The following is a 24933-nucleotide window of genomic DNA, read 5'->3' as shown; positions in this document are numbered from 1 at the left end:
CATCTCATATTCCCATGAGCGGTTGAGTGAAAGATGAGCTTTTGTTGTTGGACTTTGTCATTTTGATCCTGTGTTCAAGTGTATGGAAAGTGTGGTGGCTTTGTTTTAATTTAGGAAATTCTATAAGGATTTTGTTTATGAGTTTTTATTTGACTTAGCAGAGAGAAATCCAATTAAACTACCAAAACTTCTTTTATTTTATTTATTTATTTATTTATTTATTTATTTTTCAGTTTAAATATAGATTAGAAACAAGGTTGCTTCACAAGTCAGTTCCAGGTCCCTCTCCCTTTCCCTCCCCTCCTCCCGTGCCCTCCCACTAATCCCCCCCATTATCCCCTCATTTCCTTAGGGGAGGGTGAGGCCCTCCATGGGGGTGTCCATAGTCTGTCATTTCATCCAGGGCAGGGCCTAGACCCTCCCCCAAGAGTTCAGGGTGAAAGTGCATCTCACATTGTTGGATGGGAGTCCAAAGTCCATGTGCATACTCGGGATGAGTACTGATCTATTTAAACTTCTTTTAAAAAATGTATGTGTTAGAGAAAAAGTAATTTGACATTATGGCTAATTGTGATGAAGGATACTGTGTACCAAACATCGGCCATTCATTTTTCACTGCATGAGCATCTTTTTTTTTCTGTTTTATCTACAGTGGAACCATGTCCAAGCGATGGTGGGATTTCCCTTACTCAGAGAGAGCAGTAATTTCATGTTACTTCTATGGGCAAACTTCTATCTGAAGGTGTCTCTGCAGTCTCCTGTTGAGTCAGGGTTTTACATAATAAGTTTTTCCTATGACTGCGTTATAATAAAAAGCATGTATAAGTATAAAGTTGCAAGTGAAAAATTTCAGGTCACACTAGGCTAGGGAATCACATGGGCGAGCGCTGTATACTTGGAATCAGGAGCTGAGGTCTGGACATGTCCTGATGAATACATCACGTACCATCTGGTCTAATAATTCTTGCCACCAACTGGCATATTCTGCAGTAGTGTAGTGAGTTCCTATCTACAGTCTCAGATGTTTGTTTATGAATTTTTCTACCTGAATAAGACCAACACTGTGACATGAAGCACCCTAGCAAACCGCCGAGTCCCGCATAAAAACTGTGGGAAAATTAGGAGCCCATCAAGCCTACCTTGCTTGGGCTGCTCCTGCGTAATTCTTATCACCTTTTTTTAAAAAATATGAATTGAGAAAAGTGAATCATTCTGTTCCCAGCAGCTCTTTAAAATGCGTTGACCCATCTGCTGCCATGTGCCAGACATCTGCTTTTATCACCCTCATCTGTGGTCCTTCAAAACTAGAGGCGATGAATTAACATTGGATATATGCTAATTTGTAGTGCTAGAACAGCTATTTGCATGACATTTAATCCGGCAGCAGCTCATTTTCAGAAATTAGCAATATTAGAGGCTAAGAATAGAAAGCAGAAGTATATTTGTATTCTCAGACACTTTTTAAAAAAATCATTGTAAAGTCTTTGTTATTCCTCTTTTGTATCATTAAAATGTGAGGGGTGCTTGCTATTTGTTGAATTTTCTTTAAAGCAAGCATGGCATAATATAGAACAGCGTACAATCAAAAAGGAATGTCCTATGTCCACACTGTGTGTTTGTATTGGGAGTGGTTGGCTGTTAACATTTAAGAAACCTTGTCAGTGGATCATCAGTCGTGAGTTTGTGCGTGGTTATAAAATACAGTAGCCCAACTCCATCATTAGCTATGTTTTCTTCTATCACTAGTACTCTACAATTTTTATGTCTAGCTGGAGGCTTTTGGTTGTTTCACTGCAACACTTGTGAATGTATCAACCCAGTTCAAGGATCTAAACCTTCAGAGTAATATGGTGTCACTGGTACCATCACATATTTAGATTTAAATGTTATAAATGAAAATTATGGACACTTAAGTATATGAATTAGACATATTTTTTCTTACCTCTCTCCCTCATTTCCTCTCTCCTCTCTTTCTTTTTTGTTTCCCCCTCTTTCTTTTTGGAGATAGGGCCCCAAAATGTAGCCTGGCTAGCCTGATCTTGCTGTATAGTCCAGGCTGGCCTGAAGCTCGTAGAGATCCACTTGCCTCTCTTTGCCTGTGAAGTGCTGGGATTAAAGGTTTGGTGATACACAGCTGATTGGATGCATTTACTATGCTAAAGTGAATTTTTAAATAATACTTTCAATCAAATGAATAACCAAAATCTTTATCAGAAATAAAATTCAGCACATTCATTCTCATGCCAGATGTGGTGTTTAATCACAGAAGATCAGCTTTGTCTACACAGTGTTTAGGTCAGCCAATCTTTAAATAAATACATACATGCATTCTACCTTACTTGAACATGGCAAGCATTTAAAAAATTTATGGCACAATAATTTTTATTGTTTACATTTAAGATGAACAGGATACTGTACATACATAGTTAAGTGACTTCATAGTCATGCAAGTTAACTTACATGCTACCCTTTAAGATATTTTTTGTGGCAAGATCATCTAAAACTAATCTCCTGGCAAATTTCTCGTATACCATGTTGTGTTAAAACTGTAGTCCCTGTGTACATTAAATGTGTGGGTGTAATGATCCCACTTACCTGCAACTTAATACAGTTTGACCTATTTCAAAAGTAAAGGGACTATCTAAATTCCATTGAATACAAGCTGTATACAATATCTCATGCAGTTCTACTACTATACAGTCACTTTGTGGGTTAGAGAGCTGGTGTAGAAAAAGTATTAAGCAACCTGTCCAGTTGACAGAAATGTAAAAGCTACTTAGTGGAAGAATGTTATTTTAACCTGTCTTTTGAAGTCAAAACGAGGCTTGTTTGTTTTAATATGATATCAAGGTGTCTGAGGTTATATTTTAGCTCATCTACATTTGGAAATTCAAAAGGGTTGGTGATAATAATGATAACAATAATAATAATAGCAAATCATGGACTCCAAAAGTAAAACAAAAAAATCTATTGCCCCTTTAGTGAGTTTAGATTTGTGAGGCAGTGTTTTTTTTCATTCCTACAAAATATGGGAACCATGCCTTAGTAAAATTTGATACGTTAGTAATTTCTACAGTTAAATAAGGTCTGTGGTTGCCTCTCTGGTCAAGTTCAAAGAGAAATTAAAACCTCTTATTTTAGATAATTTCTAGTCATGAAGTTAATTGTGACTTCTAAGGCATGAGGCAACAGAAAAATTTTAGAGCTTTTGCATCTTGATAAAGATCATAGCTCTTATCTTTAGTACTAAACTATTTTTCTAGGGAGTTGCTTAAGTAGAAAATATAGCCACTTAATTATAATTATTACATAGTCATCCCCGTAGGTCCATTCATCCAAAAACTTTGAACAACTCCACGAGCTGTAACAGCTGTGCTCCTGGAGAAAGCCTCACATCGGGCTATGACTTCAAATATGGTTGAGAATATTGAGAAACACGCCGCCAGGGATGGGTGACTTAACCATTACTGAAGCTTACAGAGCACTCTGTGCCCCTATGACTTCTAGAGGAGCACCCACATAGGTTCCCCGCCCCAAGAAAATCTGTTCCTAAACTCACCTCTGATCATTTAAAAAGGTTTTTTTTTTTTCTGTATCCATTTCCTTAGAAGGATGTCACTTTAAGAGGAAAAAATTTAAATATCTATTTATTCATGTAATTTATGTGTGTGAGTGCCTTGTATTCATGCACACCAGAAGAAGGAATCTGATCTCATTATAGATGGCTGTGAACTACCACATGGTTGCTGGGAATTGAACTCAGGACCTCTGGAAGACCAGTCAAGTGCTCTTAACCCCTGAGCCACCTCTCCAACCCTGAAGATACTTTGTTTTTCCCTTTTTGTTTGAAACTAGATCTTGCTGCAGTGCCCAGTCAGTCCTCAAGTCAACATGTCCTGCCTCAACCTACTAAGTAGCTGGAGTTAGAGGAGTGCACACATGCTCAACAAAGAGTAGCTTTCAAAAAATTAAATTAAAGCATAAAATGTATTTGGAAATTAAAATTGGTTGCAATGAGTGTTATTGCATTTGAAGTCATATGACAATTTCTTTTGTGTCCATTTTCTTTCTAAAGACATAAGCTGGAGAAACTTAAGAATACCCCCCACGATGGGAGAACAACTCAAAACCCAAGAGGAAGAACATATTTTCTATGAGAATTTAGGAACAGCAATAGTGAGTTTATGGGGAGGAAATGGAGAGCAAAATAAGAATTTGGAGTCACTGGGGCTAGACCTTTCAGTGTCGACCTCTAAAAGCACTTTGCCCTGGTTTTAAAACTCCAGCTGAGAAACAGGAAGCAGCCTGCTAACTCTGCTGGAGAAATAGGAAGCCGCTCACTTGTGCTTCTCCTGTGCAAATTAAGCACCTTTTCATTCTCATCACAATTCCTCCAGTGGACCTGTCACTTGGAACTCGGGAGAATGAGGTAATTACGTGCGATTTGGAAAACAGCTCTTGAAGAGGCTGCACTCCTTCTATAGAGACCTGATTAAATTGGGCCCGTGTCATTATAAGCAGAGGTCCTTAAATGAGCTTCTTACATGACCAAGTCAGTTTTCTCTATATCCTTTGCTATTGTTATTGGTGTATTTTTGCCCCCAAGAATGACTGAGCTTGAGCTGCTCATCCAACTCTGCACAGTGAAACGCGCTTCCTGGGGGAGTTCACTTTAACAGCTCTCCTGGCACAGCAAAGTCAAATGTCAGTTCAAGAGCTATGTGAGAAAGTGCACGGAGCTTCTCCAGGTAAATGTGCTGTCAGCGCCTCCCCACAGCAGGCCCTCCATGACACACTTTCCCACTTCCGCTTACCACAGTCTACAGCCTAGCTCTTCCAGGTGGATTGGCAGCTTTAAGCACAAAAGGATCTTTGTATTTCTGGGCAGGTGGTTATTTTCCTTAGTCTCAAGTCAAATGGTTTCGCCACCTTGTGAGCTCTTTCCCCAATGACAGCGAGTCTTACCTCACCACAGGCTGCATTCCTGCTCTTCCTCTATCCCCCATTTCTTTCATACAGGTCTGTGTCCTACACTGGGGTCAGTGGATAGGGTGAACACATGCTGCAAGTTTCACTTTTTCGTTTCTCTGTGCATGACCATCCTTGGTGGTTTTGCTTCTCCTATCTAAAGAAATCAATACCTTGGAAAATTGTAGTCTACCCATAGACTTTCTTCCAATGCAGTTTCCTCAAGAATCAATCAATGGCAGTTCATTCTGAAGTCTTATGGAGCAAGTGGAGAACTCTTCCCTTTTCTTTGCAAGCTCTACAGAGGCCATGGACTGTTAACGAACTGTTTTTCAAGAACCAAGCCATTTTAGGGCTTGAGGGTATCATAAGAATGATCTTATGACAGGTATTCTCACCTGTCAAAGAGGAAAAGCAAAGCTTGAGAAGGCTGGGTGATTTAAGTCCACATATGCTGCTGGTGGCAAAAAAACTAAAATCAAGGTTACATTCTTTCATCATGGCCCTCAACTAACTACACTATCAGTGGATATTTGGGTTGCAAAGTATCATAGCAGTAAATAGTGAAGCATCTATCACTTCCATTTTAAATCTACTTACACACTATTGATCCTGGAACTATGTTTGTCTAGATATCCACATGGTACATTATATCAAACTGAAAAGTGAGCAAACTCTTCCATGTCACAGTAAACTTGTTTTAATGAACAAAAGTGAAATTTTTGGAAACAACTAAATTGGAAAGAAAGAATATATCTGGGGCACAGCTATTTCAGTGACTCCAGATTTCTTTAGAATAAGCATAACTGTTCAAAATGGTGCCATGTGAAAGGATTATTTCAATATGTCTAAAAGAAGAGGTAGGAGTATAGGACTTGGGTCACTGATATTTAGTGTCATTAAGCTATTTGTAGCGCTATAATGTAAGCAGGTAAGGATGATGATTGCAGCATCATCACAACATTTAGGGATCGTAGTGTGACGTCGTGAAATCTGAGGCTGGTCTTCCTTTATGCATTCCGGCATAAAGCTCTCAAAATCCTTGCAACCTCGGCAGTAACAAATAACTTTTGTTCGACACTGAGTTGACTGAAGACTAGCAGTCCACTGGTTGTTTCCATCTGGGAACTGGTTGTTGTGACAAGATAGCAGCATGATTAGAAGATTGGTAATTTCAACCCAATCCCCTAACTCGGGGACCAGTACAGGGGATGAAGATCAGGTTGGTCGGCAATATAATGGATCGAGCTTATGTATGGAAGCCTCTATGAAGACACAAGAGACGGGGCTTGGTAAGTTTCAGTTAGCTGTGACTGTGATGCCTCCTGGAGAGTGAAGCACTAGAAAAGGCCCCGGAAGCTTTGTGGACCTTCTTTCTTACCTCGGATCCTTTGTGGTATCCTTTACAATACACTGGTAAATCTAATGAAGGTGTTACCCCGAGTTCTGCAGGAGGCACGAGCAAGCTACATAACCCAAGGAGGGGAAGCCCAGGACCCTGGTTTATACATAGATGGCGGGTCAGAAGTGTGGGAATATACAATGTGGAGCTCACATCAGAAGTGAGACTGAACCCTTTACCTGTGGGACCTGGCGACATCTGCTCAGACACAGCGCCCCAACTGCACCGAACTGAACCGAGGACACACAGCTTGATGTATTTCAGACTGCCCTGCTGGCTTGAACCTGTGCTGTGAAACTTAACACTTCATACCTTTTGGTCTCCTGTGTTGGTTGTGAAGAAAGGCTGTCAGACAAGTTTTACAGCAAGTGTCTTGTCTTTTTAAATTTTTATTTTCTTTTTGCTTCTTCTTTTAATTCCGTGTAGCTGGGATTTGAGCAACCCAGTAACTACAACTAGCTCTCTGGTTATTTACAAATACCTCAGTTGGATCATAGTATGGTTTTTCTATGGGTGTTGTCAAGCTGTCTGCATGGAGGGCCATTCACCCAGGGGCCTTGCAGAGAATTCAAGAAGAGCTTGGCTATGAAAGACATTTTTAAATTTTAGCCACCCTTTGGGCTTATATTAGAAGGGAAAATCGGAAGGATTCAAGGAGTACTTGAAAACAATACATAGTTTGAAGTTAGGACACTTAAAAAAAGATACGTTTATTTTTTAATTTTATGTGCATGAGTTTTCTGCCTGTATATATATATAAATACACCACATGTGCACCTGGGGGATAATAAGGTCAGAAGAAGACAGCCTTGAATTCCCTGGGTCTTGAGTTATAGAGAGTTGTGAGCTGCCATGTGGGAATTGAACTCTGGTCGTCTGGAAGAGCAGCCAATGTTCTTAACTACTGAGGCATCTCTCTGGCCCACTCATATTCTTCTATAAATATTTATCATCATCATCATCACCGTCATCATCGTTATTATTATTATTGCATGTGTGTATGCATGCATCCATGGTTTTATGTGGGTTTTGGGGATTGCTATGTAACAAGGGACTTTACCTGTTAATCCATCTTGTTAGCCCTGCATAACAATTTTATTAGTGAGTTGTAAAGGAGTTTTTTCATTTAAGTCCACAGCCACCTACAGGACTTGAAACCTCAATTCCATGATCTTGGGCACAGGACACTAGAAAACACAGGCCACCAATTTCAAGGGATCATTTTCCAGTTTGGTAAAGGAATGTTTTCTTCACAGACCTTAGCAAGTGGACAAGCAGACAATAGAGAGTAACTGGCTATATCCCTATTGCCTTCCAAATTGTCTGGATAGATTTCTGTCTTCCCACACAGACCATCAAGTCATCCCATGATGAAACCAGATTGTCTGTTTTAGGCGCCCCCAGAGATGTATAGAATTGGAGACTATTCCTGGCCTCAGTGTTCATTAGCTGCTGGCTGTTTACACACATTTTGTTTTTGAAGCATACGTGGCTATGTAATTAAAACCTGCCATTATCTAGTTGTGAAATGGACATGATGTGATCACAGTTAAATAAAACGTGGAGTTACATAGCCAGGATTAGAAACCACAAAGCAAACAAGCCAGAAACGAGAAGAAGAAACCAAGTTCTGGGAAGATGAAGCTTCCTTCTACGCCTTTGTTAGTCCAGCAACATCTTAGCAATTCTGTCTGAGTAGTTCTAGCGGTGAGCCCACAGCAGGCTATGAGAGTAAGTTAGAGTTCTTTCAAAACAGAATTAGATAAATGTGCTGTGGCTATATATTTTCTCAGGAAAAATATAAGACCAAACACTCAATTTAGAGATAAAACTGTTAAACATCTCTTAAAACAATAAAACTTAAGTTTTTGAGATTATCATTTTTTTTCCAACCTGGCAGAAGTAGTTAATTTGCAAGTCTTTGAGACACAAATTTGCAAGTTCACTTATGACTTTTTTAAGTCTAAGCCAAATTGATAGTAAATAGCCGATTACCTGAAAAAAAAATCAACCTAGGTAATCTGGTCATATGCTTAATCTATTTTAGGGTATTATTGAGGATATATTGAAATTTTATATCAAATATTTTCAAATGATGTAAGATTTTACAAAATTTTATGTTTATAGTCAGAAGTTTATTTTCAGCAAAGCTAAGATTATGGTAAAAATTATTGTATTAATTTTTTAAAAGTCTTTTCTGATAGGTTCAGAGAACAAAAAATAAGGAAATAAGGTTTATTTCCTGAAGGTGAAGTTTTTCAGTTGGGGTGATAGCATCTGCTGTATCTATGGATGGTACCAGAGTGTCACACAGCCAGTCTTCAGGAATACTAATGTTAAGCTTGTTAATAGCTCCCAGAAAACAAAACAAGATAAAACAAAACTTGCTGTTTTGGCTACTATTCAACCGTGCCATGCCACTCTATCACCAACCAAAGTCTGCCAGTGAGCTGTGGCACAGGCTGGCTGTGTCCACCGGGACTGTCAAGTCCTTTCCATGTAGCATGAAAGGAAGGAAGAACAGTGCATACTTGATGAAACTTCAGCCCCATTCTTCACTGTGATGCTGTGGGCATGCAATTCCTGTGGTAGAATTAAGTTTTCCCTTCCCTTCGGGACTTAAGTATTTCTCTAGTTGAAATAGTTTGCAAAAGAAGTAGTTGTTCTCTGTGCTTTGTTTGTTTGTTTGTTTGTTTGTCTGTTTATGCTGTTCTGGGCTGTTCCTAGTATTTTCTCTGGTTTTCTGTGGCTGTTTGATATGAAAAAGGAGCTGGGTTTGGAGGCCTTTAGGTAGGGCTGGGTGTTAGCCTTAGTGAGAGTTGGGCTCTGTTTACTCTAGCTGTGGGTGTCAGTGACTGAAATTTCCCCAGGACTCCTGTTTTGGCACCCTATTAAATCTCACTTTTCTCAGGCAATCTTAACTAGGATCAAAGGCCTGAAGGACTTTCAGTATTAACCCCCACATTACAGAAATTGCTGGTTTGCTGGATGGCGGCGCCGAAGGCAGTGTTCTTCAGTGAGTTTGACTGCAATGTTTTCCCTCTCTCAGTGAGATTATGCTGTAGGAAAAGCCTCACTTTATTAGTCTTTGTAAACCAACCTACTTAAGGAGAGTCCTGCTTAAGGAGGCCAGAAATGTGTGGGAGTACATACTTTGGAGCATCCCCTCTCCTGCCGGAAACCCAGGAGATGGTGAGAAACCAGCAGGACTGCTGGAGATGAAACCATTCCTAAGTCAAAAGCAGGTGCCACCCAACCTCCACCAACTCACACATTGCCCTTTAGAACATTGCCACTGACATTGGTACCTTCTGCTTCTGGACTTGTGGACTTCTGTTTCTGTACACAATGAATTTATTGACCTGTGTCCCGGACTGCAGTTTGTCTTATGACCTCAGTCACCCGCTTATTCTAAGGATGTTGTTGACCTGTATAGCTTTTTCAGCCTTTTTCTTGTTTGTTACTTGTCAGACTGAAGCCACCATGAGAGTATCAGCTTCAGCAGTGTGTGTGTGTGTGTGTGTGTGTGTGTGTGTGTGTGTGTGGTGTGGGTAAGTGCACACATGTGTTGGCATACTTATTGACAAAGTATATAGTATAGGAAGCTGATGATAGATGACATAGTTTTTGAGTATTCCCAAAGTTGTTTTTAAGAGCTGAGACTGAATAAGTCAGAAGAGCAGCAGGTCCAGGTACTGCAGTAAGTGTTGGAATGTTGCAGATGTTGTTTATGGACTGCCCTTCCCATCATTCCTCCACCCAGTGAGGATTACATCATTGGAGAGTCCCTCCTGCAATCTCCAGGTGAAAGTATTCAGTCAGTGTTGGCCACTGTATGAAAAGTAAGACAAGCCCAAAACCCATGCTGTATAACAATTTCAGATGTGGCCAAATCACTAACAACAATTGAAAATGAGCATCATGGTAAGATGCCAGTGGACCGCTTGTAAAGAAAACAAATTAACATATGAAGAATTATGCTTTGTAGTAGACTACAGGGAACTCTTATTCCTTTCCCCTGGTCCTTCCATTGTTTTCTCTTTTGAAGCCAACTCAAAGTATATTTTCAACTTAAATGAAAAATTGTGAAAAGAAAAATTGCAATAGAAGAAATTGTAAATATCGTAACTTCAGTTACTATGTTCATCTTTTAGTTTGTTCCAAATTTTTCTTCATGTTGTGTCTGAATGTTATCGTGTAAGTTTAGATATGCTAATCAGTGTAACTATTTGTCTTTTACTTACCCTAGAGAGTATTTTGTGAGTTATCTCCATTGAGTGAGTGTATCTACCATGTCGTTAATTATCAAACATTTCTCCCACTATCATTCCTCAGTGTAAGAAGTAGCATTCTCTGGAGAAGCAAGTTTGCCCTGTGGGAAATCACGATAGCTGTTCAAATATTGACTTTGCCTTACCTAGAATATTCTTTGTTTCCACCAATAAATACTTAACCACTTACTCATTTGTTAAACACCAACCTATTGGATATTAGAAGTAGCATTCCATAGATGACAGTGGTCTGCCATTGTCCCAAGTTATCCACAAGCTAAAAACCCTCTAGTCCCTGGCTGATCCGAGTGTGCATGGATTGTCACTGACATGACTTTTTAGTGATATGTGCTCCCCAAACTCAGCATCATCACAAAGCAAACTTTTTCAGAGTTTCTGTGAGTCAGGGGTGTGAGCACATTTTAATTGCGTGTCCCTAGATTAGAGATTTCCAGCAGACTCCCATCAAGGTGCAGAACAGGGTAACAAACACCAAGGGCTGTGCTCATCTCAAGGCTCAGTTTTGCAAGAATGTGCTGTCAGGCTCATTGAGGTGCTGGGGGATGGCACTGGCCATTGCCTGGAGCTCAGTTACTTACCATGTGGATCTTTGGTTGACGACCCTAAAACAGTAGTCTACACATAGGACCCGTCCATTTCCATAAACTACTTCTTATATTTGATACAGTGTCTTGCTTTGTAACCCAGGTGGCACCATCGTCTTGCCTCAGACTCCCAAATGCCTGAATCCAGGCACGTAATACCATGCCTATCTTGACAATAATTTCACTATGTTTTACATTTATCTTAAGTTATGTTTAGTGGGAAAGATAAAGGTACACTCTTTGTTTTTTTCTTTTCCAAGACAGGGACATTCTGTTTTCTAAATCCTATATAGAGATAAAAATCTTAAGATATAAAATTAAAGTTGTTAAATGTACTTTTCACCAAACACTGTAGATTAAGTTAAGCTTTCTACATCTTCCCAATAGTTCTAAAACCAACATATATTGGGGTACATGAGTTGCTTATTAAACTCTCAGGAGCTTTGGGAACTTCTTGTCACACTCACCAATAAAACTTTAGGTATGGGGCTGGAGAGATAGCTCAGCAGTTAAGAGCACTGGCTGCTCTTCCAATCCTGAGTTCAATTCCCAGCAACCACATGGTGACCCACAACTATCCGTAATGAAATGTGATGCACTCTTCTGGCCTGTAGGTATACATGCAGGCCGAACCCTATATACATAGTAAATAAATAAATCTTAAAAAAAGAAACTTTATAGGTATATATATAAGCCTACCTACAAATCAATGTTATACTCAAAGATAGCATGTACTCAACTACTTCTTGATTTTGCTGCTTTTTGCTATCAGTTATATTCTTTTTGTTGTTGTTGTGTTTTGTTTTTCAAGACAGGGTTTCTCTGTGTAGCTTTGGAACCTATCCTGGCACTCGCTCTGTAGCCCAGGCTTGCCTGGAACTCACAGAGATGCACCTGCCTCTGCCTCCCAAGTGCTAGGATTAAAGGCATGTGCCACCATTGTCAGGCTCAGTTAGTCTTGAGGCAAGTATCGTCTATACATGAGAGGAAAGGCGGTACCCATGAAATTTTAATATCCTCTTTACGTAAATAAGACCTAAAAAGTGAAAACATCAGTTGGCATGCCAGTGTGGATAGGGGAAACTCACCAGGCCCCATCCCCTAGATGAAGAGCAGTTAGTGGATGTTGCAAGAGGAAGAACAAGCCTTACCTGGGGTTAATCCTCCAGATATGTTATCCAGTCCCAAGTGATCAGCACTTAGCAATGTTGCATATGACAACATTAACACTAAATGGACTCAACAGAATGTATTATAAATTTGTGTGTGTGCGTATATATATAAAGAAGCCACAAATTTGAGAAGGTGGGGGTAGAGACACTGGAGGAGTGCCTTTCTTTTTGTAAGAGATGAAAGTACTATATATGAGATGTTCTAAACATCTTATCAACTCTATTTGCTGACATCACATCGCAAACTAGAAATTAGCCATTATAGAAGAATTCATACAAAGAAACCGAAAAGCGTTATAAATAAATAATTAGTTGATTCTAGATTTTAAAAGGTCAGGAATGATTTTTTTTTGGTTTTTCCAGACAAGGTTTCTCTGTGGCTTTGGAGGCTGCCCTGGAACTCACTCTGTAGACCAGGCTGGTCTCGAACTCACAGAGATCTGCCTGCCTCTGCCTCCCGAGTGCTGGGATTAAAGGCGTGCGCCACCAACGCCCGGCTTCAGGAATTATTTTAATACTTGAAGACTAAACTTTAAATTTTCCTTGTTGGGCTGGAGTGATAGCCCAATGGTTAAGAACAATGCTACTCTTCTAGAAGACATTGTTCAATTCCCAGCACCCACATGGCAGCTCATAACCAATCATGTGTAATTCTGCAGGCTCCCAGGACATAAATGATAAACAGATTTACATGCAGAAAAAAACCACTGTACACATAAAATATAAAATAAATACATTTCGTAATGTCTCTGTTACTTTACTTATAATGAAAAGGGAAATAAAACCTTGGTTGCATATTCAAAACAAATTGTACAGCTCACCAAAGAAGTTGTTGACATCACCGATAAACCAGTAACATCACCAGTGTAAGGCTAACAAAGGTTTCAGTTTTAATGCATATAATTTGCACTATTTGAGAAAGTTTACCCACAGGTAAATGTGTCTTTATGGATACATAATTGTCAAGAAAAGAATCAGCGGAGTGGGAGCAATTCTATTTGTGTAGCTTGCCTCATATCCAAGAGTTCAGCAAGCATGAATAAGACATTCTTTGAGAATCAACTGCTTTCCAGAAGTCTATAGCATAGGCTACTTTGTGTCTGTGTGTAAGTGTATCTATCACACATTTCCCACATCAGTCCAGTTTATATCGCATTTATTTATATGGTAGAGTTTGACTCTTCCATGCCTTCCAAAGGTTCATGTGCTCAAGGCTTGATTCCTGACTTGGGTCAGAACTGGGAGGTGGTAAAATGTTTAAGATGTGCAGCTTTCTAGAAGGATGTTGAGCTGCTGGGCATTATGTCTTGACACCGGCCCCCAGCCTGTCTCTCTTTCTCGTCCATTGCACGTTAAATAGACCTCCTTCACATGCACTCTCCCTGGGAGACACTATTCTGCCACATGCTCAAAGTGTTCTGTGTGAAGACATGAGCCAAAATAAATCTTTACACCCTAGAAATTGGTTATCTCAGTTTTCTCAGCACAGAGATGTTTCAGTCACTGCTCTGTTACTGTGATGAAGCGCCATAGCCAAAAGCAACCTGGGGAAGAAAGGGTTTATTCGGTTTATGCTTTCACATTATAGTCCATCACTGAATGAAGTCAGGACAGGAACTCAAACAGGGCAGAGAATTAGAGGCAGGAACTGATACAGAGGCCTTGGAGGGGTGCTACTTAACTGACTTGCTCCCCGTGGCTTAGTCAGCCTGCTTTCTTATCCCCAGCCGGGGGTAACGCCACATACAGTTGTGTGGGACCTCCCTACCTTCCCTATTAATCACCAATCAAGAAAATGCCCTGCAGCAGGATTTTATGGAGGCATCTTCTCAACTGAGGGTTCCTCTTTTTAGATAACTCTAGCTTGTGTCAAGTTGACATAAATTAGCCAACAATGGAAAAAGCAGTATGTGTGCGCGTGCGTGCATGCGTGCTCGCGCGTGTGCGTGTGTATATGCACGTGACTAGTGGTTGGCTTTGAACATTTGGCATAATACCAACCTGCCTCCTCCTCTTAGAACAGAAACCTGGTCACTATAGACAAATATAATGGCAGGCTTTGACCTAAACCTCATCTGGAAATACTGCTTTAAGGTGTAACTTGGAAAGATGGATACACAAATTTATGTCAGCGGACAAACTTCCGGTCTGTGTTCTGTGTGGACCAGCTTCTCTGTTGTGAGTGTGAAACATGCTTGTTAACTCACTCTAAACAAATCTTGGCTCAGGTAATTTTCAGTGTGTTGCATTAACTTTAATTATGCCTCAGACTTGAAAAATGAAAGTTGACTTTCAGTCCATTAGGATATGAAAAGATACAGTGTGATATAGTATAACCTGATGGGGTAAGAGAGAAAGCTAAAGCAATTGGAAGATTCACTGGAAGGAGCAGTGAGTCACAAGCTGGCCTCATACTGGAACCAGTGTCAGAGTCAGCGAAGTCACATGCACCTCTTTCAAATAACCAAACTCAACTTTCTTTTGTTTTAAGTAATTTTTACTTAAATTGAAAACAATCTTATTTCCAAACTCAACTTTCTGTGTCATGGAAGTTGTCATTGGTCAGCTGTACTGACGACAATGTTTTTGTCAGTAATGTGGTCATTGGGGGAAATTACTCAGCTATAAGGCTTTGGGAAAAGAACAAACTGTTGTAGTGATGGCTCAGTTCTACCAGAGAGCACCATAAATGAAGGCTGCCAAAGATGACTGGTATAAAAACTAAAACCTCCATTTCCCAGTTAGAAACAAATTTTGAACCAAATGAGAAAGGTGTGTGTGGTTGCAGGCTGGCTTTTCTCCTGAGGATTTTAAATCAAAGTCAGTGAATATGAATGTCATATAGTGTCTTCTCAGTCTACAGCGAGACAGCAGTGTCTTCATGGACACCCTGAGAAAGGCAGATAGAGAGACATACGGTGTAATACAGCTATCAATAAAACTTCTGGAGAATCCAGTCATGAGAAGGCAGAACATGTCTTGTGATCTTCAGATGGTTATGTGGTGAACTCAGAGAAGGCGCAGAGTTGGGTACCAGGAGGTTACACAATGGGGAAGTGCATTTTCTGGATAGTTTTATGTCAACTTGACACAACCTAATTTGGGACAAGGGAACAACAATCAAAGAACGACTCCACCAGATTGATGGAGGTGGGTCCAGGCCATTGTGGGTGCTGCCACCCCTGGGCAGGTGATCCTGGGGATTTGTAATAAGGAACAGTCCATGAGACACAAACCAGTAAGCACTCTTCCATGGCCTCTGCTTCAGTTTCTGCCTACAGATTTCTGCCTTGATTTCCCTTGTTAATGGACTGTGATGTCGAAGTGTAAGGGGAAAATATACCCTTTTTTCACCAAGTTATTTTGGCCATGGCATGTTATCACAGGGTTAGGAGCCCTAACTAAGACAATGCGTAAACTAGGGTAAGCTGCTGAAAAAGAAACATTCCAGGCACCTTTCCAACATCTCTCCAATTCATGCTTAAAATGTAAATATCTGTAAAATAAGTATGGCAAGGAAGTTGAAAATAGCTCTGACTATAAGAGAGAGTTGTCCAGAATCAAATACTTTCTTCAACTGTAATTGGGAAGGATAATAAGATAGAAATAATAATAAGGGTAATAAGAAAGAAATGGATGATCTTTGTTTCTTCTGGTTGGAAACTAGGCATAGAGCATAGCGTTAAAAGGAACATCTGACCTTTCCCTTGCCCTATGAACTTCACGATGCACTTACAAAGAACTTTCTTTTTCCTAATTCGTATTATAGCTTTTGGTGCATTTGGGATTTATACTGTGGGTTTACAGTAGGACTGTGTAACTGGGAGATGGTATGCTTTGTTTACCTAACTTGACATTAGTAAATAAGGGTGAAAACTTAGAGGACTTTGTGAGAGGCGTCTTACGTAGTCCACAAGTATAACAAGACAACGTGGCCAGTTCCTCTCTTTGAGAGACACATTCAACAGCTATGTGCATGTTGATCAATTTAAAGATATTATTTGAAAGGCAGGAAGGGTGGCCAGAGACTTAGCCAGTAAAAGTACTGCTGTGTAAGCCTTATAACCCGAGTTCTGTCCCTGGATCCCTTTGTGGAAGGAGATAACTGACTCCAGAAAGGCCATGACGCACACATGCCTTTACTTATATATGTGTGCATCAGACATTCACACTCACAAAATAACAATAAATAAAAAATCACCTTTGCTTGGGAACACAAATACAATCTTTATTAAATTCAAATGGTGAGAATCCAGTTACTATCATCACACAGTTTCTGATAAGCTAAATTATAATTCCTGTTGACTTAGAATTTCAGTTTGAACCACAAGCGTTTTGCTGACATTTCATGCTGAAGCTTTTGAGCAGGAATTGCCCGTCTCCTTGTGGTCCATACAATTTCCTCATAGCAAAAATGATTGAGTAATCACACAGCCTCAAGGAAGACAAAGAATGTGTCAGAATAGAAGGGAAAACCTGGCAGTATCTGACCGGTGAGACTTCCTTATAAAGGAATGCCTGAGATGAAACCTCAGTAGGGAGTCGAGACTGGCACATGAGCTGGGTTCTTGGGCTGAGATCAGTTGCAGCCATCAGGATTCTTCTTTATTTCATCCAACTTGCCTTGCTATCCTTAGCAAGCCCTGTGGCTCACAGAGAACTGAATAGAACTTCATAGTTTTGGGGGATGTGCAGTCCTACACACCAAGCTTGTTAATCCACAGATCACAAGTAAGTCTTGTCAAGAGCAGACTTGTACCATGCACCATGTTCCTCATACATTGCACCATCTTGAGTATCAGTTCTCTAATTTACAACAAAATTGACTTATTTTCGTTAATGTGTGTGGGTGTTCTGCCTGGCTGTATGTCTGTGTACCGATTGTAGGCCTAGTGCCCTCAGATCACCTGGAACTGGAGTTAGAGATGGTTGTTGGTCAATCTGTGGATTCTGGAAGTTGAACTATAGTCCTCTGGTGCTCTGGGAAGAGCAGTGAGTTCTCTCAGTCACTTACCCATCTCTCCAGCCTCCTTAGTTAGTTCTTTGGTTAATTGAAAATTAAACTGTCTTCTTCCTTGGATTCCATCATGTTAATTCATAACTATTGTATTCTTTTTTTTTTATGAAAAAGACTATGTGGGCCCAACAAGATGACTCTGGTAAATGTCAGTAAACACACTTGGGCCAAGCCCGATGACCTGACTTTGATTCCTGAGGCCTACACTATGGAAAGAGAAAACTGACTCTAGAAATGACTTTACTCATGTCTAGGACACCTGTATACCACCACCCACTACACAGATAAATACATAGGTAAAGAAATGTAATTTTAAAAACTGGTTTTAAAAGGATTGCTCAGAAGAGAACAGATCTTGAAATTTTTGTGTTCTTAGGAATAGTCGCTCTTTCTAGGTCCTGCATTTCAAATTTTGTACAAACCCAGTCCACTACTTGCCAGAATTGACATGGAATTTCAGCATCTTCCCCAGAGGCCAAAAAACTTCTTGGCATAAACCTGAAGGTTGGAAGACTCAGGGTAAAGGCAAACCACACAGCAGGAATTGTAGAGGTCAGAATAGGGCATGGGGAGTTTGTCACAAACCTGAAGGTTAGAAGACTCAGGGTGAAGGCAAACCACACAGCAGGAATTGCCAAGGTCAGAATAGGGTGTGGAGAGTGAGGAGGGAAAGGGGTAGACACTGACATGGCTTTGAATCAGACAGTATGGACATTTGTATTGGGGAAAGAGATGCGTGGTTTGTTTGACCTCTTTGTTCAATTCCTTTCACTGGGTGTTTGCAGAACACCTGTGCTGTGCTAGAACAAGTTATCACCCCTGAGCAAACAGAATTATGTGTGCACTGTGACTCACAGCTTGAAGTCTGCTGCCCTTTGAGATGCTATCTTATACTCTGTAAATTTAAGCTAGGCAGTCTCTATACCAGTTACTCAGTGCCAAAGTCCTGTGAGTGAATAGAAATGGGAGTATATGCTTGGGAATGCTTCAGCCCTGCAGTATGTTTTCCTGATGATTTTCTTTCCTTTCAAGCCTTATACCACCAACTCACACAAAGCTCCAGGCTGCTGACCAAGGATCCAATCTGGAGCATAACTAGTGTTCAGTCATTGCACAAATCCTGATTGAGTAGATACTATGTGCCAAGTACTCCTCTATGTCTTAGCAAGCAGTAGTGAATAGGCAGACAAAGTCCCCTGTACTCTGAAACTCCTTCATGCACAAGTAATAAGCAAAATGATTCTAACTAGTCATAAATAGGCAGAAAACAATTCTAATGAAACTCAATGTGAGGACTGGCCATGATTAATCAGGAATGGGCTCTCCAACATTGAAGCTCAGAGCTTGAGGAGGGTCCCAGCTGAGAGAACCACAGGCCCCTTGCCACTGTGGTGAAGGTACTCTGCTCCTCGTGCAGCTATCACAAGGACTGCGATGAATCACTCACACCTTTCCATAAAGGTGGGGCAGCCACTGGAGACAGGAGCAACATTGTGATTCAGTTTTTGGTGGATTGCTCATACTCCCAGGGTCCATCAATACCGTAGCCACACCTTAGAGCTGGGGGAAGGTCCTGTGTGACAGACAAGAACTCCTGAACAGACCAGCAGCCAGTCACAGAAACCAGCACACCCAGCAATCTAGCAGATACTGTTTACTGCCCTGGAGCACGTGGGGTTACACGCACTGGCAACTATAATCATTATCTACATCAGCAGGCTTAAGCCATGTTACTCTCACAACCCACCCCCTAACAATGACTCAATGACGTCTGAATGTTTTGCTTTTAGAAGCAAAAGATTCCCTTACTTAGATCATTTCGTGGCGAAAGGAAACTTTTGTTTCCTCATAGCTTATTTTCTTTTTAATTTTATTGCTTAATAAAACTGAAGCAAGTCTGTTAAATGTTACTACTATACAAGACTAAAATTTCTGACAGAAAATGTGTTCTTAGTATTTATTAACCCTTGAGTGATGTAGTTTCTGGAAGGGTGAATTTATTAATATCTTAAGATATTTCAAAGATCTGGAAATACAACTAAAATTTTTAAAAAGTGCTTAGGAAAAATTTTTACAATGTAGGAGAATGGTAAGTATGACTTATTTAGGGACTTATTACATAATTGAGAAGATATATATATATACATATATACATATATAATATATATTTGTGATACATGTCACCAATCTGTCATAGTATGCAACTACACAAAATTCAGCAGGGTTGTGAGGGGATACAAATACAAAGCACCATAGAGGCTTTGTGGATCAGCAGAAGAGTCAGTAAGCTGGGAATAGTCCATCTCAAAGAATGAGAAGTCTGGAGAAATGAAGAGTGGTGATGGTCTACCAATCAGAGCTGGACCCAGTTGGGTATTTTCCTGGGATCAAGCATACATGTGGGAACAGGCATCTATTGTTCACTTGGGGAGTGGTCGGGAATTGGTCATGCTGATCTTGCCCCAGGCCTCTAGTAGGCATGGGAAAGGCCTTGAACTTTAGGGGAATTCTGTAGGAGTTTTATCGACTGGTTTTCTGTGCGGATCAGTGGACTCTTGCACGTTGTTGATGATTTGCAAATGTTTATGCCATTTGTAATTTGAACAATGTCTTGATGGCTTTTAAGGTGTGTGGATGAATTTGAACACGAAGACTTCCAGAAAGCCTCCTTTGTGGTCACAGTCATTGCAGGGTCATTGAAAAACCTTAAAAAAAATAAGCAGTTTGAATCTTACCGAGCTCATATTCTTCTGTTTAAGAATACCATAGAGAGAATAACTTTTAATCTGTTAGTGTCTGTGTGGGTTTATTCTTCATGCTTTTCACCAAGAAGATGTTGAATCTAAAGTATTTTAAAAGTGCCCTTTATACTTCTTGTATTTACACTTATATTTTCATTATGTTGTGAAAATTGTACTCTAGAGTGGAACTTTTTCTCTCTTCTCTCTGTCTCCCTCTCCTCTTTTTGTGTCTCTGTCTGTTTGTCTCTTTGGGTTGAACGCAGGGCACTTATTAGGCACTATCTCCAGCTGCTCTCTGGTGGAAATTTCATCCCTCCCTGTTTGTTCACACATTCACTAAATCCAAAGTTCACTTTCAGTTATGGATTAACTCCCCAGCCGGAACTCCTGTTGGATGAAAGCATATTTCTGATGACAATAGACTTCTCTTTCTTTGTGATTTGAGTCACTCAAGAATGAATAATTTTGATGAGTGTAGAGACTACATTTCTGGATTAGTCCTATCTCTTAAAGAAGTGGCATGGTCAGATTTTTGGGCTACTATCTCAAGTGGAAGAATAGGATCCATTTTCAAATTGTAATGGATGTGAGTAGGCCCTGTTATGGCCAGATGGGTTCCTGTCTCCCAGTCTGGCTTTCCTTAGAAACAAAGGCATTATAGATCCAGCATTCTTCATGGAGATGCACTCAGAAGGACTGTATTCTTAACTTTTTCCCCTGAAGTTTTTAGTTCTTCGTAAAAGAAGAAGGAAGTGATACTGCTTGCAGTACTGGGTAATTAGGTTTTTCTAATGAATGTTGATTTTTTTTCATAATGTTGCTTGGCATGCTGTTATTTAATAAGCAAAGATTTCTATAAAACTAGTGAGAATTCCTTCATTTCCTCATTTTTCTGATTGTCAACCCAGTACCATATATATATATATATATATATGTTATTAGTTATTAGTTTATCCAGAAAGAATGCATTTCTGAACAGACAACTTGCCATTTGATGGGTGTATTCAAGGACCTTGATTGGGTTCAGAAATATGATGAGGCTTTTATTGGCCAGCTAGCAGGCTGCTGTGTATGCCGGGAAGTGAGTTCTGGATTCTAACTTCTACCAGGAGCCAACAATTTCCAAAGAGAGTGAAACAAGAGCATTTTGTTTTTAATTCCATGGATTTAAAATTGTGGACTGCAGCGAATTTGAGATTTTTCTAGAATATAGAATAACTGTGTTTCTTCTCTTCTTCTCTGCCATAGGTTAACCTCAGAGCCACTGATGTAAGGCTCATGCGACAGTTGCTCCTTATCAATGAGAGCATCGAGTCCATCAAGTGGATGATTGAGGAAAAGGCCACCATCACCAGCCGAGGCAGCAGTCTGAGTGGCAGCCTTTGCAGTCTCCTGGAGAGTCAGGATACTTCCTTACATGGTAGCTACAACAGCCTCCATGATGGCAGTGACGGTCTGGATGGCATTTCTGTGGGGAGCTACCTGGACACTCTGGCAGATGATGTACCAGGCCATCAGACCCCTTCGGACTTGGACCAGTTCAGTGACAGCTCCTTCATAGAGGACACACAGGCTCTGCACAAGCACCCCACATTGGATTCTGAGTACTACTGCTTTGGCTAATGACCTAGTTTTTTTGCATGGGACTGGTGTGCAATTAACTTGTATGTATCCTTCTTCTCTGCTGCTATATTTTTGGTGTGATTTATTTTAATAAGGCAACCTTTTTAAAGAAGCTTATTTTTAAACTGCTTAATAATATTTCTGTTGCTCCTAATGTTTCTCATCTAGACTGATTTATTTTTCTCTGTTACATCTTTATTTTTATTTATTATAATAAGCTTTCTCTCTTCTTCTATAGTAGCACAGATAAGTAGAGGGAAAAGAATAAGCAATAATTGTTTTCAAGCAAGGGGTCAGGGATTATAAGGAAAACTTTGCTAAATTTTACAATAAACCAAAGTCTAATAACTTCATTTTTGTTGCTTGTTTTCTTAAGTGCTTTGAGATTCCTATATGCTGGAAGATATTAAGATATTTTACTGCTTGCCTAATAAGTTGAACAAAATATTTGAACACAGACATTAATTCAAAGCCAGGCCATGTAAGTACATAATGAGCAGTACTCTCCATCATATTCATGGATGTGATTGACATTTGGAAGACCCTAATTGTGTAGATTTGGTTCCCTCCACTCTGCTGTTAATATTGTAGATTAGCCTTTTATAATCAACGAGTTTAATACAAATCTCAAGTTTATTTGTGTTACAATATGTATTACATTACTAGATTTCAAAGAACAGTGGACAGTAGTTTTTAAGGTAAGTATAGGCAGAGACAGATTTCCCTGGGTGGCTTAAGAGAGAGATCTTAGGTAGGACCATGTTGGTGGACACACAGTGAGGGGAACCATCTCAGTGACATAGATGGTGGAGACAGGCAGGTGGATGGGAAACCTTCCACAGGACAAAGATGACTACAATCTTTATAGGGGTTGAAATGACTACCACATATATATTAAGATCTGTCTCAAAGCCCCCTCCCTTCAGAAGTTGTCTTGTCTGGTCACAATGAAGCTGGGAAGTATAGTATGTCAATAGAAAACTATTTAAAATGCCCTAAATTTAAAGATAAGTTTGAGATCTATTGATATTTTCTTATACATTTTTGACATGATAGTAGAAGGTATAAACATGTACACTCAGATAGACAGATAGACAGGATCAGAACCCCCAAAATAATTTCTCACTGTTTTTAAAATGGTACCTGAATATATTTTCATTTGTGTAATGAGTCAAAACACTTAGTTTTCTTTTGGTATTTATTTCATTTTACTTTATGTGTGTGTGGGTTTGATGTGGATATGTGCACATGGACACCTGTGATTGTGGTGATCAACTACGTAAGGTACTCTGGAATTACAGGCATCTGTGAGCCACCCAACATGGGTGCTGGGGACCAAACTCTGTTCCACTGAGGGAGCAGCACAAACTCTTAACAGCTGAGCTATCTCTGCACCCCAGTTAATAGCAATGTATATTATCCATATATATAGTATTCCTATACATATTACTATTCCTATACATTTTTTTTCTTGATGATATCTAGTGAGGCAGTTTTATTAACATTTCAAAGTATCCTAAGGAATAATACATGTTTGGGCACTAAACTTTTGGCAATGTAAGTCAATAAGACCTTGCACTGCATCCAAGGAATGGCCTATTCAAGAAATATTTTCTTTCTGCATATGCTCATTATATGCTTGTCACCTTATTGTTCGTTTCTAAGACATAGCATTCAGTTTCCAATTAAAAACTGTCAGGTCTTGTATTTTACATTATACATTTTTCACATTAAATGTTTATAGTAGTATCACAACAGTCTCAGGATGTGAGGACTGACACCAATTTATGTTTAAGGAAACTGAGGCACATAGAATATAAGCGATGGATTGGGAGGTAAGCATCCCCCAGTGTCAATTATAGGGCTTTAATTGGGCTGAGGTCTCTGTTGCTCTTAAGGACTATACTCACTAACAACCATACCCACCTTTTTAAAAAAAAACAAACAAACAACTATTTGTTGACATTAAATAACAAAATGTAGATTAGAGAGCAAATATAAGTCCATAATTATAAAAATCATTGTGCCCAGGTTTCCCAATGTGAAGTACCAAGCTCTTTCTTGAAATCACATACCTAGAGAAGATACTTAAAAGTTGGCCACTTGGCAGTTCTTCCTCATCTAGTCCCTTCTTTCTGAATACTTTTAGTTTCAATTTAGTAAAGGATGTTTGATTGGCTGTTTTCTTTAGTTTCAATCTGGAATCAATGCAATAATTTTTTATAGCATAGATTGTTTATCAGACTCAAGAGCATGCATTGTGGCTCAATAGAGGACACATCCTTCAAGACAAGGCTGATGACTTCAAGCAGAAGGCAAGGAACTATATAACCATATGTCCACATTATGGTGAAGAGAATACCTTAACAAGAGTGAAGTTGGCAGGTAGAAATAGAAGAGACGGAGCAAATTCTAACGTCTTTAAATCCCAACATTTGCCTAGAACAAGCTCTGCACCATCAAGTTGCTGGTCTCAGTACAGCTTCAGACTTTGAACTCAGTCCGACAAATTTCTTTTATACATTCCTTGTCAAATGAACTTCTCAAGCTAGTTGTCCATATTACCTGTGAATATTCCTTCTTTTAAGCACAATGTGAGAGAAATACAAGGAATGGTTTTTATTTAGACATTTCATTTTAAAGAACCTGGTAGGAACAGTGACAGAATAGTTTAGGTCATTTTTGTGCCCCATTTGCAATGAGTTTCAATATTTTATAATCTTAATACTTACTTCATTTTCTTTTCTTTTGAGACAATATTTCTCTTTGTAGCCCTAGCTCATCTTGGAACTTTCTCTGGAGGCTAGGCTGGCCTCGAACCTGGAAATCCACCTACCTCTACCTCCCAAGTGCTAATATTAAAGCTGTGCACTACTGTACCCAGCTTCCTTTTTTTCTTTTTCAAAAGCTACACATATTTTATGGCTTAGATACTAGAATCACTTAGCAGCAACAGTGTCTTTGCTAGGGGGGGAATATGTACTTAAACATAGTTTCTCAAGAACAAATGCATAGAAGTGCCTTGTTTTCAACAAAAGAATACTATTACCAATATCTTATCTTGAGCTTTTGATATTAGGAAGCAATGTTTTCCAAACTATTTTGCCTACACTGAGTTCATCACAGAAATCAGA

At 39.6% G+C, this 24933-nt stretch overlaps 1 protein-coding gene across 1 annotated transcript in view; it reads left to right on the top strand.

Moving 5' to 3' along the window:
• Lurap1l (leucine rich adaptor protein 1 like) overlaps window positions 1-22152 on the top strand; it is a 38016-nt gene extending 15864 nt beyond the window's left edge. The window contains exon 2 of the mRNA XM_005082180.4: window positions 21425-22152. Coding sequence (XP_005082237.1) covers window positions 21425-21799 — 375 coding nt within the window. The 3' untranslated portion in view covers window positions 21800-22152. The remainder of the gene's footprint in view (window positions 1-21424) is intronic.
• Window positions 22153-24933: the final 2781 nt, after the last annotated feature.

Source organism: Mesocricetus auratus, unplaced genomic scaffold (assembly GCF_017639785.1).
Source record: "Mesocricetus auratus isolate SY011 unplaced genomic scaffold, BCM_Maur_2.0 Super-Scaffold_100014, whole genome shotgun sequence".
NCBI classification, from domain to species: Eukaryota; Metazoa; Chordata; class Mammalia; order Rodentia; family Cricetidae; genus Mesocricetus; species Mesocricetus auratus.
The sequence above is the reverse complement of the archived record's forward strand: the minus strand, read 5'-3'. Positions and strand labels throughout refer to the sequence as shown.